At 39.7% G+C, this 18412-nt stretch overlaps 1 protein-coding gene and 1 long non-coding RNA gene across 2 annotated transcripts; both read right to left on the minus strand.

The window, feature by feature from the left end:
- Positions 1-15094: 15094 nt before the first annotated feature.
- Positions 15095-16086, minus strand: LOC149195489 (uncharacterized). The gene is made up of 2 exons (XR_016255146.1): positions 15850-16086; positions 15095-15562 (listed from the first exon to the last, which is right to left on the minus strand). It is a non-coding gene; the product is annotated as an uncharacterized LOC149195489 (long non-coding RNA).
- A 1036-nt stretch (positions 16087-17122) lies between these two features.
- On the minus strand, positions 17123-17935 carry LOC149195490 (uncharacterized). Its single transcript, XM_089407933.1, has one exon. It carries the CDS (start codon positions 17933-17935, stop codon positions 17123-17125), a length of 813 nt encoding a protein of 270 aa, XP_089264059.1.
- Positions 17936-18412: the final 477 nt, after the last annotated feature.

The following is an 18412-nucleotide window of genomic DNA, read 5'->3' on the forward strand; positions in this document are numbered from 1 at the left end:
TTCAACCCTGCAAGTCGTCTGCCACACGCTTCCGCCTTCCGGGATTGTTACAGCCGCCACTGTCCGCTATTCCTCATCACTCTGTTTCTTTATTACTGCCCACGTCTATCTTGTTGAGCCGTTCAAACCGTCCTGACGTCGACATCCACCCATTCTCCCATCGACGTTCATCCTTCCCCGCTGCCTGACATTTCCCAATCTGCCTAAAATTTTTGCTCGACATCTTCCCTATTGCCTGAAAATTTCATCGTTCGCTCTGCTCAGACCAACAATCGAATTTAAAAAAGAAATATCACGCAGTCTTATACTGAGTGTATTTGTCCATTTCATTCTTCGAATTGACTGTCGCGCTGCTGGTTTGATTTGTTGTGTGGTCGAGAGGAAAAGCGTTTAATTCCGAGTGACCGCCGAGGGTATTAAAGGCCGTGATTTCTTGTTCATTTAAAGTGCCCAGGGCCTCTTTCGCTGCCGAGTGACACCTGTCGATTACAATCTGCGAACGAAAGTCGACGCAATTTGAGTTCTGAACATCGAGTAAACCCTAGCTCAGAACTTTCTTTGGGTTTTGTTGATCTGACTGCCTCCGCAGACCTTAGAAATTATTCCAACCAGAAACCCTACGTCTCTGCTCGTGATCACCATTGCATCAGCGTACCCTTCACTGTCCGCCATACGACAATTTGTTGCTGCCCAGACTTACCAGCTGCGTGGAATAAACATCTGCGGGAGTCGAAGTGTAATCTGCCCACGGCTGCCGCCAATAGACGTGGCCGTTGATCTCCAGCGTTTCATTACATTAAATAGCGGTAAACGTAAATTCAATATTACCTTTTCGTTATATATATAGTTATAATAAACTATATTATATAGTTATATATTATACACTATATATATATATATTATAATTATAACGTGATTTGATTATATATATATCATATTTAATTTATATAATATATATATATATATATAATTTAATTATAAGTTATATTATAACTTTAATTTATATATATAAGGTTAATAATTATAAATTATAATTTATAATAATTAAAAAAAATTATTATTAATTAAATTAAATTATTAAATTAATTTAATTTAATTATTTAAAAAAAAAAAAAAAGGGAGGAAAAATATTTTAGCTGGCAAATAAATACACGCCTCCGCAAACCCGCTCAATGTCGACAATGACAATGGCGGATTTCCAAAAAAGGTTGTTGGATGCAGAGCAAAAGATAAATAACAACCACGACGAGGTCAGTAAAAGATTAAATGAAGTCGAGAGCAAGCTTGGGGAGCAAGCAGACAAAATCAAAAATCTTGAAGATACGACAAATCGAATAGAGATAAAAATGGAAAGTCAACATGTCCAAACAGAAGTAAACTTCAAAAAGGTCTTAACAATGCTAAAAGTTCTGTGTAAAAGGTCGAATTGTACGCCCGAACAACTACTGAAAGAAGGTGAAGAGAATCAAGAACACGTCTCGTCGGATTCAACTAAGTCCACAGACTCTCATGACAAGGTTGAATCCCCAAAAAAATCAGCGACACCCCACCAAGAAGCAAGTAACACAGTCTTTACAAACAAGCAACTCTGGGATAACTTTACCAATCAACACCCTTTTTTCGCTCAACCAGTGGCAACATACCAGCGAAGGGCAAAAGTCGAGATGCCTAAATTCGATGGAAACGAAAAAAACAATGTTGCATGGATAAATAAAGCAGAAGAATACTTTGAGATATATGACATCACTGACGATGACGAAAAGCTCAGACATGCATCCATGAAAATGGAGGGAGAAGCATATAACTGGTATATGTGGTGGAAAAAGACAACACGTGTCATTAGCTGGAGGAAATTTAAAGATGCATTCTTCAAAAGATTCCAAGGTGTAAAGGAAGAAGAGTTATTTTCAAAACTCATCAAACTACGACAAAAAGGAAGTGTCGATGAATACACTCAAGAATGGGAGACCTTAGTAACACGAGTACCTGGGTTATCAGAATCTCGTCTAATTCAGTCATACATCTCGGGACTCAAAACCCATTTACAAGCAGAACTTGAGATGCATGATATTACATCTATAGAAGAAGCAAGACGAAAAGCAAAAACAGCCGAAAAGAAATCCGAACCAATATTTTGGTCAACAGCAGAAAAAGCTTATGCAAGACGAAAGATACCCCAGTATGTGGACTCAAATAATACAAGATATATTCCACCACATCGTCGTGAAGATGAAAAATCTAATGTGGAAATGCAAAGGATAAAAGAGGGTAAATGTAAACGCTGTGGTGAGAAGTGGGACCCCAAACATAGATGTGCTAAAGGAAAAGAACCAAAGAACCTATATAATTGTGAAGCAACCAATGATTCAAACAGTGAAGATTATGACGTAGAAGACACAGAAGACGCCCCAGAATTCTCACCAGAACTAGATGATGGAAGTATTCCACAAGTATCATTATCAGCTATGACAGGTATATCACAACCTCAGACTTTAAAGTTAAAAGGACACATAAAGAAGAACAACGTAGTGGTTCTCGTCGACTCTGGAAGCACACACAATTTTTTAGATGCAACCGTGGCAAAGAGACTCAATATTTTTTCGTTTCCCTTACCAAACATGAAAGTGATGGTAGCTAATGGTAAGAAGATTGAAAAGGTAGGGAAATGCCATAAGGTCAATTTGCAGATTCAAAACTTTAATCTAGAGTCTCCATTCTTCACGGTACCGTTAGGAGGAGTAGATGTAGTCTTAGGTATCCAATGGTTACGAACTTTAGGTACTTATGCCGCCAACCATCAAGTACAATTTATAAAATTCAAATGGGGAGGTCAGAAGTACAAGCTACACGGATTCCAAGCACCAGAAAATCAAGTTGTATCATCATCTCAGATGATGAAGCTGAGTCGAAGAAGACGCTTTCTGGGAGAATGAATCATTCTTCAACAACATCCGTCGTTACTTATGCTTTGAGGACAAAGCATTCTTTCGAGAGGAAGGCAATGTTATGTAAAAAATTAGTTAACTAGATTTATTATTTAATTCTAGGTTTAATTAAATGAAAGGGCACGATCATAAGATCATGCCCTTTCCCAAAGGGTGCCCATGGCGGTATATTACCAATCAACCCATTGTAAACATTCATCATCTGTCTATTCTTTTATTAATAAATTATTTCTATATATATTTCTGTTTATCCGGAAGTTTTACACTTCAAGGATCTTAACTTTAAGAAGTTATATGGTAGTGATATCGGACCAGATTTGGGAAATGCCTCTGAGTTTCATAAACTCATTCGCATTGATGTTCTTGGTGAACTTCCGTCCGGACATATGTTTTGCAGTTAGCATGGTGAGCTCATATTTGGTTGAGCCTCACTAGATTGGTGCCAAGAATCTTCTAAGATATCTTCAGGGCACAATCTCCCATGGATTGAGATACACTGTCGGAAATATGAAACTGCATGACTATTCGAATGCTGACCGGGCAGGCAGTGTGGAGGAACACTAGAGCACTTCTCAGTGCTAGTTCTCTTTGGATTCTGCTTCGATATCGTGGATGAGCAGGAAGCAGAAGTCAGTTGTTATAAGCACCGCCGAGACCGGATACATAGCTACGAGTATGATCTCGTGTGAAGCTGCATGGTTGCAGAAGCTCTTAAGTGAGTTGTTTGTACACATGATGAATACCATTGTGATTCTCTGTGACAAGCAGAGGGGGGATTCGATTATTGAGGAATCTCCTATTCGATGATTGCTCCAGCAGAAAGACATCAGATACTGCCTTATCTGGGATATGGTAAGTCAATGAGCAGGGAGGCTCCATCACATTAAGACTGATGTACAGGTCGCAGACATTTTGTCAAAGCCCCGGGGAAAGGTCAAATCTGTGACTTTCCCGAACAACTTGGAGTCATTGAGAGACCTTCTTATAAGGATCCTACATGTTGCATGCATTGAGCTCTGGGAGCTCTGGGGGGCTTGGGGTACTTACTGGAGCAACATACGACCACAGGGTGACTCACCCTCCCCTGGTGGTGCGCTATGAATAGGATGATTAGTTCTCCTGTGGGCTAGGATGATTCGTTCTCTGTGGCGACTGTGGAATAGGATGATTCGTTCTCCTGTGGGCCAGGATGATTAGTTCTCCGTGGCATCCACTGGACAAGATGATTCGTTCTCCTGTGGACAGGATGATTAGTTCTCCTGTCGAGGCATCCTACCCATGCAGTCTGGGACTCATGGGAAGTACCTCTCATCCGATCAATGAGCAAGGAAATGAGGATAGGGACCATAGTAGTTCTATCGATGGACGCATCGCTGTATCTACCATACTCCCTATGCTAGGATGACCTCCATTGATCTGGGATCAATGAAATTGATCTGGGATCAGTATGAGTGGTTTGAGACACTCTTGTGATATTGATCTGGGATCAATAAAACTGACTTCGGGTCAGTAAGAGTGATGTGACACTCTCTTCAGATGAGACTAACTTCGGGTCAGTAGAGAATGATATAAGACATTCTCGATCAATTCTTCTTCTTCATGGTTCAGCAGAGCTAAGCAGAGCAGAGCACTGATGGCAGAGATAGTACAGTCGGACATATGGATCAGCGAATGGAGTTCTCCCTAGTTGAGAGGGAGTGTTAAATTTGGCAACTAGGACCAAACTCCATGTGGGTCATCTTATTTATGGCAGCTGATATTTTTCTTGGATCCCTCTCATCCAGAGGTGTAGGATTGATCTAAAGATCATCCGATTCCGATAAGTATTTATGAAGATATGAATTTATTTAGATTATGGACAAATTGTCAAGTCGGCTAACAATTTATGTAGGCTCAGAAGCCCAACAATCATGTCTATTCAACCTCTATGTTTTAGTATAAATCAGTGTTGTTAAAATCGCGATAAAATCGCGATTTTTTCAAAAAATCGCGAGTTTATCCCCCAGCCGCTTAAATCGCGATTTTTATCCCAAAAAATCGTGGCTTTTTTTTATACCGATTTTTTGGGAAAAAATCGCGTTTTTTTGAAAAAATCGCGATTTTTTCCATAAAAATCGCAGAAGCGCGGTGCAGCGGGCTTTTAATAGGCAAAAACGATTTTTTTTTATGTCATTATGCTGTCGCCGCGCGGAGGAGGAGGAGAAGAGGTGAGGGAGAGGAGCTGAAGGGTTTCCGTCGAATTTGGGAGCGAATCCAAGTGTTTTTAGGAGAAATCCAAGACAAGATCACCAATTTGTCCATAAAAAAAGGTATGTAGATTAAATTTTTTTTGTTTTGCTTCTATAAAAACTTTGTTTTTCATTGTTTTTAAAGAATTTTTTGTAATTTTTCATTGATTTGGGATGGGTAATTTGTTATGACTATGAGAACCAATTTTTTATTTTTATTTTCTCATTTTTTTTAAACATTGTTTATTTTTTTTGAATTTTCATTGTTTTTTGGCATTTGCCATTGGCATTTGGTTGGGTAACTTGGGTTTGGAAATTGGGATTTTGGAAATAATTAACTTGTAATTTTGTAAATGCTAAATTGTAATTTGTATTATGTAATCCTAAATTCCTATTTCCTAATCCTTATTTTTCCATAGGTTTGCAAATTCAAAATTCAAAAACAAACATGCCAAGGAAATTGGATCCTTTCTGGGAATATGGTGAACCTAAAACTCCGAATGATAGACAAAACTTGTATTGCAAGTTGTGTGGAAAGGAGATATTCGGGGGGGTGTACAGGTTGAAGTTCCACCTTGCACAAATCCCTGGACATGATGTGGGGCCCTGTCTAAATACAAATCCTGAAATTATCCAAAGAACCATGAGAGCATTGGGAGAATTAGATCACACTAGAGAGGCCAAAGAAGAACTCAAAAGGCAACTAAAAAGGTCAGCTGAAGGAAGTGGGCCAAGTGGCACTGGTTCTACTGCAGCGTCAGCCAATCCGGTAGCTGCATCATCATATTTTGTTCCTCGAACCACACCTGGTTCACAACCAACTATCGGTTCAATGCTAAAAAGAACTGAAAAAGAACAAGCTGACAGGTTGATGACAAAATTTCTCGTCTGGAGTGATATTCCTTTCAGCATTGTAAGGAATAATCCATTTTTCCTGTTGATGCTATTGCCAGTGTTGGCCCGGGGTACAAAATCCCTTCTCTTCATGATTTCAGAGGTCGGCTTCTTCAAGATGAAAAGCGTGACTGCACCCAAAGATTGGAGGATTTTAGGGCATCATGGGCACAAACAGGATGCACTGTTATGTCAGATGGTTGGACTGACCAAAAGGGGAGAACCCTTATAAACTTCTTGGTTAGTTGTCCCAAGGGGACTATGTTTATCAAATCTATTGATGCAACTCATCAAATCAAAGATGCAAGAACTTTATGTGATTTGCTGGATGTGTTTATTTTGGAGGTGGGTGCAGAAAATGTTGTCCAAGTCATAATGGACAATGCTGCAAATTATGTTGCTGCTGGTAGAATGCTTATGGACAGGCATCCTACTTTATTTTGGACACCTTGTGCTGCCCATTGTATTGATTTGATGTTAGAGGACATAGGGAAAATTCCCTTTGTCAAAGAGATTGTTGACTCATCAAAAAGCATCACAAAATTTATTTACAATCACACATCTGTGCTTAGCTTGATGAGAAAATGCACCAACAACAAAGAGTTGGTGCGCCCCGCCATTACACGGTTTGCGACGAGTTTCATATCTCTTCAATCCCTCTTGAATTCTATGTGGGATTTGAAGAGAATGTTTCTTTCAGAGGAGTGGCGTGCTTCGTCAATGAGCCGCAAACCAGAAGGAGAGGCCGTGTGCAGACTAGTTTCATACCAGGAAGACTTCTGGGCGGGAGTGCAGGAGGTGTGCGCTGTTACTGAACCTTTGGTAAAGGTTCTTCGGTTGGTTGATGGTGAGAAGCCCGCAATGGGCTATTTGTATGAAGCCATGGACAGGGCCAAAGAAGCCATTCGGTCCTACTACGATGATAAGGGAGATGATGGGTTTCAGAGACAACTCCTTCTATGGGAAGTCATTGATGAGCGATGGAACAACACACTCCATCGTCCCATTCATGCTGCTGGGCTTTTCCTGAACCCTGCATTTTCTTATGCATGTGGGTTTGATTTTGATGCTGAGGTCGTGGAAGGATTATTAACCTGTGTCCAGAAGATGGTGAGATCTCCAGAAGAACGTATAGAGATCTCTAGACAAATTGAGACATATAAGATGTCAGGTGGCACATTTGGCTTTGAGATGGCTGTCATTGATAGGACGATTAAAATGCCAGGTATTTTTTAGTTTGTACTTTGTAACTTTGTTTCAAATTTCATTCTCTTCAAATTCCATTTTTTTCTTATGTTTATTTAAAATTTTATTTGTAATTTTATTGTAGACGCATGGTGGAAGATGTATGGTGGCAGAGTACCCCTTTTGCAAAAGCTTGCCGTACGCATCCTCAGCCAAACATGCAGCTCCTCGGGATGTGAGCGCAATTGGAGTGTATTTGAAAAAATACACAACAAGAAGCGCAATAGGTTAACACTTAAACATTTAAAATATTGCAAATTTCCAAATAAATTTTTGAATTCATTAAAGTTTTAAACAATATTTTTTTTATAATATTAATTATTAATTATTATTTCATGAACTTTGTACAGGTTGGAGTCCCATAGACTTAATGACATGGTCTATGTCTACTACAATCTTCGATTGTGGGTGAGACAACTAGAGAGGACACCTGATACGGAAGCCATCTCATTGGATGGGATTGACACCATTGCTGAATGGAGGGTTGAGACCGAGAGGCCTCTCATGGATCCCACTGATGATTGGTTAGTGCAGGATGAGGGGGAGGAGGAGGGGGAGGAGGAGGAGCAGGAGCAGGAGCAGGAGGAGGAGCAGGTGGAGGAGGAGGAGCAAGAGGAGGAGGTGACACCGCCTACCCGGGCTACCACTACCACCAGTAGAGGACGTGGTCTCCGTCTACCTCAGCCTCCTGTAGCTGCTACTACTAGTTCTTCAGCTTCTAGAGCACGTCAGACTCCACTGCCATTTCCACCAGCACAGGCACCAGCTTCTACATCTAGAGGGAAAGAGAAAGTTGTGCCATTTTCTCGCAAGAGGGGCAGAGGAAATCAATAGGATTAGACTTTCATTTTATTGTATATGACATTATGGCATGATGAGATACATTATCATATTTTTTGTTGATATTTTGAGGCTGAGTTGGGACTCAGGACTTACTATTCAGGACATGATTCAATGTTATGTGTGATTTTAGCGCTAGAAATGATATTAAACATCTTATATATTAGTTTTTTTATCATATGTATGTGTCAATGTATTTATTTTATGTTGTAGATGGTTTAGATATTAAAAAAATTGAAAAAAAATGAATATTTTTGTGCCAAACGCTTTTTTCCCGCTTTTGTCGATTTTTTCCGCTTTTTTCCTGGCGCCGATTAAATCCCGCTCGCGCTTTTAACAACATTGGTATAAATAGAAGAGGACTTGAAGTCATTTGTCACACACACACATACTCTTCATGTGATCTCCTCCTCTCCACGTCTTTGGGTTTTGGTGAAGGAGAGACACTAAGAGTATACGCTGGCCTAAGTGAAGATGATGCCCTAGCCGCAGTGAAGATGATGCCCTAGCCGTAGTAAAGATATGCCCTAGCCGTAGGCTTATGAGGAGATCTACATGCAGAAAAGAGGAGACTTATATGCAGCATAAATAAGCCCCTATATGCTGTCCTAAGAAGGAGATCTAGCCATAGTAAATGAGGTCTCTTCACAGCTGAAAGGAAGACCTCTATACGTTGTCTCAAAAGGCTCAATCCGCAGATGAGAGGAGGGCTAATATAGGCCCTAAATGAAGGCTTGAATCCGTTGTTTATTGACCCTATATGTAGCAAGAAAGAGACTCTTTATCCGCAGTCAGAAAGAGGATCTATACACAGTCCTAGAGGAGATGATTTAGCTGTTGTTCTAGCAAGGAGACTTAGCCATAGCTTAGCCGCAGTCATGAAGCCTAGACATAGTTGAAGGAAGCCCTTGTAGCTGACTTATGAGGAGGACCTATTCGCTGTCCAAGGGAGCTTCATACGCAGCCCTAATCCGCAGTCAAAGAAGTCCCATCCGCTGCAGTCATGATAAAGCATAAACTCAGATTGTTGTAGGTGACAGCATGGTGATAAGACATTGTTACATAGTGAAGGAATGCATCTGCTCTAGATCAACTTATATAAACAACTGGGTGTTTGAAAGGGCTGACAGCACAGTCAAGTTCTTATGATGCTTGAATGCTAGCAAGATAAAGTATTGGAGGCCTATCTTGTTGCTAGGCTAGGCCACAAGCCATAGTCAACAACAAGTCTATTTTCAGGATTGCCTATCAGATGGAATGAGCTACTACGTTGAGGGTTGGTCAGATAACAAGGATGCAGCATGGTGATGGTTGCAGCAGGATGGGGGCAGCAAAGTGATGATGGATGCTATATGATGAGTACAGCATAGAAGTCATTGAGTGCAAATCAGCAATGAGTACAACATTGGGTGCAGATCCGTGATAAAGAGCAGCTCAATGATTGGAGCAGCTCAGTGACAGGAGCAGCAACATGAAGTGCATAGCATGGTCATGATAAGTGCAGCATGGTGCAGTACGTAGAGTTGCAGCAAGTGGACAAGATGCAGTACTATGATAGGTGAAGGAGTCACCTTGGAGAATCAATGGAAGCAACATGTCTTCAACTGATCTCATATAGATATAGAAAGTCAAAATGTTGACTTTTGTTGTAAATGTACTATCTCTCTCTCTCTCACTGCTAAACTATTAAAGAACATAGAAGAAGAATTTATCAAGGGTTTCCCCACATTAGGGTTTGTCCCTGGCTAGCGCCACATCTTGTGTCCTCTTGTCTTGGCTTGTCTTATGCGATTTATGTTTATGTTCTATCTACAGTTTACTTTAATGCTGATGTGATTGCTAATATGGAAAAGATATTGAGCTAACTGTGAAAATTGAAATAAATTGATTTAAGCATAGAACATACCTAAAATTAACAGACTCCTTACCCTTCTTGGGTAAGGTGAAAATGCCAACGTTGTGCTAGACTACAACGAAGCCTTGTTGGCCCCTTGTGCCCAAACCCAGGGTCTTAACCCTGCTGTCATTTATGTGCCAACAGACTCTCAAGGAGAAGATGAGGAACACAAATATGTAGAAAGGTGAGAGTGTGACTTCCTATCTCACTAGAATTCAAGGAGTCTATGATGAGCTTGTAGTTGTAGGAGAAAAGCCAAAATATTGTGCGTTGGTGAGGACAAATCTAAATGGGTTTACCAAGGAATGGAAAAGTTTCGTTCAAGAAATCACTGGACGAAACAAGCTACCAGATTGGGAATGCATGTGGAGTGACTTCACCCAAGAGAAGTTAAGGCTCAGCCTCACTGAAAGTTCTATCAGCAACAGCAGCAGAGGACCGAAGGTTAAGAAGGAGGAAGAAGAAAATTTATCCCTTACAAGTAAAGTGAAGAAGGGTCCCAGTCAGGGACATAACTCAAAGGGAGGCGAAAAGAAGGCCCTGTCGAAGGCAAATGCTTCAGATGTGGTGAGTTTGGTCACTACATCGCCCAGTGTCCCAAAAGGAAGAAGGACAAAAAGGGACAGCAACCGACAATAGTTTCAACAGAGATAAATGAGTTGACCTCCAAGTTGGAGGAGTTTGCATTGATAGTAGTTATACCTCCAGATGGAGGAGGAGCGTAATGCTTCAAATTTGTTGGATCAGGCAGGGTCCGAGGAGGCACAACATCGGACAGGTGTTTCCTCATGGATCATTAACTTTTCTACAAGGGCCCATAGTATTCAGTAACAGGAGGATTAGTGTCAACAGGCGTAGTCAGATCTTGAGAGACAGTGCAGAGCTAGTTGCAGTCATATACTACAGAGGTGTAGTGACAGTTAGGTGCAGAAAGATACTCATTAGACATTGCAGAGCTAGTTGTAGTCAAGGACTCAAGGGACTATTGCAGAGCCAATGTAGGGACACAATATATTAGTTGAGATGGAATTTCCAATTGCAAGTGCAAGAAATTTGTGTGCCTGTGAGAATTGCACAGTTGCAGGAAGCATGTGCAATTCCAGCCAAAGTGAGACTCCTAGATAGAGTTTCCATCCAGGAGAGATTTCCTAGTTCTATTTCAGAGGGAGATCAGGTGAGATCAAACTCACTATTGCAGTAGTTGCAATAGTAGTGTAGGAATAACAACAGACTAGTGGCAGGAGTATTGTGAGATGGATCAAAGTATGCACAGTGGCATGATGGACAGTGAGAGCTAGTTGTATCCAAGATGTCAAACACTAGTAGCATGGACAATCCAGCTATAGGTTGTAGAGGAGAAAGATGATGTGGAGAAGAGAACACCTCCCTCGCTAAGAGGGAGTGTTAGTTTTTTAGTAGCATCAGATACGTGCCCTAGTCTCGACTAGTGTCTAAGAGGCTAAAGAACATGAGATCTCCAAAACCCAAAAAGGTTTCGAGAGAAAACACCTAGATACCACTCAATTAAATTAATTAATCAATAATTAAAAGGTTCGTAAGTCTAACTAAGGAAAATTGACTAATTAATGGAAATTAATTAAGGAGAACAACTTATGCTCTAGAGTTTTCCAGAAAATGACTTGGATCAAGTCTAAGATGATCTCAGCTATCGATCACAATTAGATCTTGGTCATTGATGCTACAGCGAGAGATTATAAGAGCAAGTTGTTGGGATGGAGAAAGACATAAGAGGGAGAGCGAGTAGCTAGGGCATATCGAGTTTCCCAGTGCACAGTGTTCAACGAGAGAAGAATTCGAGCCAGAGAGTAGCAGGGGTTTGCAACAAGGAGAATTTCGAAAGAAATTCTCTAGTGGTTTCCCAGTTTCCAACATCATGAAGGGAGGTTAAATTATCCAACAGAGAGGCGAAGTTCTACAGTGCTACTTTCCTAGTTGCTAAAGTGAGTTACTAGAGAGGTTGTAGTGCTCAAATCTAACATCAGGAGGCCTAGCGAATTGTTTCTGGAGGCAGATACAGGCAGGACGACTCACCTAGAGGGTTTTCCAGGGAAGATCGATTTATCTAGAGGCAGCAGTGCGTACTCCCAGTCTCGTTGTTCGAATTGCCAGGGAAGTGCGAGTTGCCTAGTGAGGGCCATATTGAGTTAGAGAGAGGGAAAAATAATTTTTCTAGTTGCGATATAATTTACAGAGTTGAGCCAAGGAGGCCAACAGTTGTAATTCTCTAATTTGTTGCATAATAAAATAAACCGTCAACTGTTGCATCAGTTCTCCCTTCAAGGTTTTTCTAGGGACATTTCAGTCCAAAAGTATTGGTGTCATTTTTTTTGTGTGTGCATCTATTTTTCAGTTCCTGATTTTACTTCCGCAACATTTATTTTTTTGTGAAGAATTGCAATGTGATTTATTCGTTATTTGTCGTATAACAAATAAACTGCTAATTAGTTAGAAGAAAAAACTCCATTTGATGCAATTCAAGGAAATTTCACACCGTGTAGGGTTGATGTCTTGATGTTCTACACTTCGGCTTTTTTAGCAACAAAAATAAATTAAATCTCAGTACCCCTTTCAATGGAAAACAACGTAATCTAATGTGGTGACTTTTTGGTCAAAATATGGCAACAAGATTTTGGGTGAGATCGTAATGTTTCATGGTTTAAATTACATTTTGAATGTAGAAATGGATTTAGGGCCCTTAAAAACTCCTGGGGCACTCAGATTTTGCAGAATAAACAACATAAAACTACGATTTTTCCCATTTCTAACCATATTTCGGTAAAATTGACCAGAAAATCTACCTAGGAAAGTGCCAAAAAGTCTCCTTATTAAATTACATTTGGAAAATCAGTCAAGGTGAGCACAATGTGGAGGCTACTAAAACTAGGAGAGGTGAAAGCAGCCTTAAAGGATTTCTTGTTGGCTCCACCTTCTAGACCAGCAAGAAGGCCATATCCAATTGCCAGAGGGTTGCAAGGGCTACAAAAAGGGGCATCACGGTCGATATAGATATTTTCAAACCAACGCAAAGAGAGTCATTGTTCAGAGTACTTGTCCCTTTCACGGATCAATACAGTGGCTCTAGAATTATGCAAGTCAGTCACTATCTCTAGCAACAGCGCTGAGACGAACTAGCAATGGCTAGGGAAAAATCTCTTGCACATGCAAAGCAAGATCAGAGCTTCAATTGTATTTGGAATATTTTAGCAGCTAACACCTATGTTTGTGAGTTGGAGTCCCATGTTTAGTCATTGGTTACCAGTTTAGATGCATTTCTTCTGAAATTGAAGTTGTGGCTGTAGCAGTGTTGTGACAATTAGTTTCTGAGTCTTAAGGATGACAAGAGGTAGGACTTGGGTTCACTCATCTGTGCAGACCTCCAGGCAATATGATATTTTTATATTAATTCAGCACATGTTTTTTTTTCATATGTTGTATCTAGGTCTTGTCACTGCTTGACTATACACCAGCACTAGAAGGCCTCTGGAGATGATGATTTTTTTGAACAAAGTGCATCCTTTTTATTTCACAACAGCTGCAGATTCAGTGGAAGAATGTATCGGGTTGATTAGTGTTGCTGTCACTTGGACAAACACCAAAATCAGCAAACAGAGGTACTGAATCAGTGTTATGTTGGTCTGAAAAGTAAAGAAAAATAAGTGTTGGTTCAGAGCGTCCATGTCAGTTTGAACTTTGAGGTCATGTTTATGGCTTTTGAAGAAAAGCGGCATAAACGCAGTAAAAGCTAGCACGTTTGTTTCCTTGAACATCACTAAGAGTACCCTGGGTCTAATTAAGATGGCAATTTTTGTACCATGTAGTAATGTGTCTCTATAATAGGGGCCGCTTCTATTGCAAATTTGTTTTCTGCATCAAAACAGATTTCCCTGATCAGTTCTAAGGAAAATGAAAACTATAAAAATCAATAAAGCAAACATGTAGCAACATAGAATTTTCAAACCACACATGAGGTTTTAATCTCCAAGTGCTCACAATGTCTGACTTTATTCAGTCCTGCAAACATGAAAGTTGTAAAGTCATTTCAGAGTATCATATGGGGAAGGCTTCATAGCTTCTGAGAACAGAGGGTATAGACAGTGGACACAGTATAAAAGGTTCTGTCTGTGGTCATCACCTGTAAATCTTGCTGACTGCATCAAGTGGATTGTAGAAGTCAGAAGGTTAATAAGAAGGAAGACAACTTAGCACCTACAAGTTAGAGGAAGATTGGTTGGGGCAGCCGCATCAGCAGATCACACTTCACTTTTCTTCAGTGAAATTATGTTTGGATTAAAATCACTCATGACTTAGACTCAAAACTCATATTGAGGCAGGTCAATTAGACTTGTAAAATACTCTAATCCGTGAAGACTTTTACAAACAAACCAGATTGGAATTGATAAGCACTCGAGCAGAATTGCATTTGACTAATTGTGACACCCCCGAAGGCATGCACAAACTGATTCAGAATGTGACTCAACTTTGGCCATTACTTCTTAACAGAAAAGACAAACCTTCACATTTTATGACTCATGAAAAACATTCAAATGAACACATCAGAACATGACTACACAACTGTAATTGCCAATTTGGCCAACTGTGTCATGATGACATTCAAATTTCAAAATTGACCTTCTTGACTCAACTATTCAGAGACTCAAAAGCCTAGAAAAATACGTAAAAATGACAAAAAACTAACCTAAACTACTATTCAATCCAAAATAATCCAAAGTTATTGAACTTATTCAAAACTTAACCTAAATGGCACAGATATGCCTTGCTAACTCTGAAAATACATCACTGGATCTTTTAGCCTGTTACCTTCAGCAAGAACTCCATCAAGCGGTGCAAATTTTCTTGAGATCTCTTTGAATGCATAATCTTCGGACCACCAATGGTATGTGAACATTACCTTGAATTTTTGTCTTGCTTCCAACAAATGAAATCAAACCTACAAAGAGAAACTCTGCAGACTGCCAATTACTTGCAAGGGCACTGTCTTCATATCTTGTTGCTGGAAAAAAACATGCAGCTACCCCAATCGCTCTCCATACAAATTATGCAACCATTGGCCAGGTTATTTAGATGTTCAACATTCTGGGTCATCAATCGTTCTCAGTGGAGTTCTTTAATATGATTCCCAAACACTGGAATGGTGGGGTAGAATAAATCCATCTGAATTGCAACACCTAACATTGCAGCCCATCTTCGTGACAGAAGTATGCCCTGAGCCTGACGCACACTACAATTACATCCATAACAAGACTTTGTTAAGGAACTGCAGCTAATCGAATCTCTAACCCTTTGATTAAAAACATACCTCAACTTGTCGTGAAATTTGAATATATGTAGATACTTCAGTAAGGTCTTGTAACTAGAGCTAATTGCTTCATAACGACATGGGATACGGGGCACTCATTCTGCCTCTCTTCCCGATCACATGTTTAGCAAGACTCTGGGAGGAATTTTCCCATGAAAATCACCACAACCATAAACTGCAATTTCACCCACCATAAACTTGCAATTTCAGAGAAAAATAAGGGCTCCGAATCGACCTAGATGACTGAAATTGCTATTTGAGCAACAAAAATATGTGATTTTTACAATCTGCAAGTTGCTAGATTCTGGGAGAGATGCCGGAAACAGGGTGACAAGAGAGTCAATTATACAACTCTATTCATAACATCTAATCGCATCACATTGTTAGAAGCACTGGAATCCAGCATTTAATTGTGTAATGCTAATTTATTGACCAAAAAAGAGATGTAGAGAGATCGGATACCCTCTTTAGTATATTGATAATTTATGCCCAAGTAAACTTCTCACGTATCTTCTGCTAAATCAACAGTGTCATTACACTTTAACAACTGAATAACTTTCCCTTTCTGGTCAGGAATTTGGATGAATTCAATAAAAGGGACATAAATCTTCACCTTCGATGGTTCAAGTGCCAAGTCAAAACAGTTGTTAGGGGTAGAATGAGGTTGCATGTCTGTTGTCTGTTTTCCTTTTTGGACACTTTCGTAAGAGTTAGCAGGTTGAGTCATCTTTGGATCGTGTTGACTACTAGTATGTGTGTCTTTTAAACTTCATTTGCCTTTGCATCATGAATTTCGTGATTGGAAAGCATTGGTCGGAGTCAAAATATGAAGATCCTCTTCCTCTTCTTAAAAGTGTCTATCACTAAAGCAAGATCCAATTGATTTTCATCTTCCTGATTATCAAACAGACGTAAAATTTGTGCAAAAATACTGCAAGCATTCTCGCTATGGAGGTTGTTACAACAAAATCTAGCATTCTATATGATGTAAAGTCTCAAGCATCAAGAAGGCTAGTCTTGTGCAACTTAAGATGACTCCCCACTGTCACCTCAGTAACTCTCAGTCTCACCTTCGGTTGGCGCTTCTCCAACTAAAGAGTTGAAATGTGTAACCAGGTTGGGTCTTCATAATATTTTATGTACTATTGATTTTATGTATTTGATGTAAAAGAGAGAAAATTATTATTGTCAGTTTATAAAGCATGGGGTTTCATGCTCAAAATATCTAAGTTACCTGGAGACGGATACGGATCCGGATTCGGATACGGATCCATTGGATTTTTGAAAAGCCAGGATCCGGATACGGCGAGGATACGGCAAGTACAAAAATATATAATAATATTTTTTGAAATTTTAAAAAATACATTTGATGTTTAAAATCAAAACCATTCATGAATCACAACATTAGAACTAAAATTATTAGACAATTTATGAATCTGAATACTGAAATGATGCATCTTGCCTCATACAAAGATGATAGTAGTAAAAACAAACGCATGTTTCATCAATGATCACTTTATTAATATGATAATATAGAGTAGGTGTGTCTACAAATCATGAAATGGGTCTACATCATCATCATCTACATATTGCAACTCTACATCATGAATAGACGATCGTGCACCAGGAATGTTAGAAGTTGTTGCAGAAGTAGGAAGTGGTTGTGTAGCATCCTCAAGTAGATTAAGGTGAGTCATGGCATTCAATGTCATGTTCAAGTCAGATATCTCAGGTTTCACATCCCACACATCCTATTTGGACCTTTTTTATACTCTGAAGTAGAATGTGATAGAAGGCGAAGGTTGGAATGGACATATACAAGATCCTCAGCCTTCGCTGCTCCCAATCTGTTTCTCTTTACCGAATGGATGAAGCCATATGTACTCCAGTTCCTCTCAGCTGATGAGGAACTGGCAACCTGTGATAACAACCTCGTGGCTAGGGTTGAGAGATAAGTGCTATCTCCACCATGGAAGCCCCACCAAGTAATAGGATCCATATGCCCCCGATCATCCATGGCTATTGGATCTGAAAAGATCCCAGTGGATTGTACAAATGCTCCAAATTCCTCACGTACATCCTTTGCAATTCCAACTTCCCTATAGATTTTCCTCAAACCTGTCTTATATCCCTGTACCACTTCAGAATCTCTGTTTGGTGCTGCTCTACCAGGTAAAGACAATATTTTGGAATGGTAATATTTGGGGTGTAGAGCATACGCCAAAAGGTGTAATGGCATGGTCATTTTGTTCCACCTTTTTGTAACTATGTCTTTCACTTCATTGTAAAATACTTCAAAGGGGTCATGCTCACTTGCCTTGATAATTTCCCGTATTTTCTCCAACATACTATCTATGTTTTCATAGACTTCCCCCAAGCAAGGCATATCTGTGTCAAATGCCCTAATCATGGTTAGAATTGGTTCTGTGAACTGCAAAAGGTATTGGACCTTGTCCCACCATGCATCATCAAGAATGATATACTTTATTCTTTGTCCTCTATCAGAAGTTGAAGTCCTCCATGATTCCCAAAGAGGGTCAATGACCATTCCCTGTAATGCTTGTCTGACCTCCAAAAGCCTTTATGACTAAAGTGTGGGAAGCAAATCAAGTTTCGGCAACCTACATAAACATATTGAAAAGTAAAATCTTAAATCAAACATAAAATAAATTGAACATTAAAATTGAGAACTCATAATGCATAACATTGATTAAAATTGGAGTACCTTTAGTAGCTCCAACTTTGCAAAACTCCGATATATGGCTTGGGACATTGAGTGATTGGTGATAAACATTTGGATCTCGTTTGATGCTACATATATTTCATTGATCCACTCAATTTCACCAATCCTGGCTAACATAAGGTTCAATGAATGCACTGCACATGGAGTCCAAAATATGTGATTGTATTGACTCTCCACAATCAGGCCCGCTGCTCTACAAACCTTTGCATTGTCTGTGATAACTTGGATAACATTTTGTGACCCCACACTTTCTATTGCATCAATAAGAATTGTCGAGATGAA

Source organism: Pinus tabuliformis, chromosome 2_2 (genome assembly GCF_031772625.1).
Source record: "Pinus tabuliformis cultivar Carrire ecotype Pingquan chromosome 2_2, CPIR1, whole genome shotgun sequence".
In the NCBI taxonomy this organism is placed as follows: Eukaryota; Viridiplantae; Streptophyta; class Pinopsida; order Pinales; family Pinaceae; genus Pinus; species Pinus tabuliformis.

Excerpts from the sequence above, each read along its gene's own strand:
- LOC149195490 (XM_089407933.1), bottom strand. The coding sequence starts at position 17,935 with ATGGTCATTGACCCTCTTTGGGAATCATGGAGGACTTCAACTTCTGAT.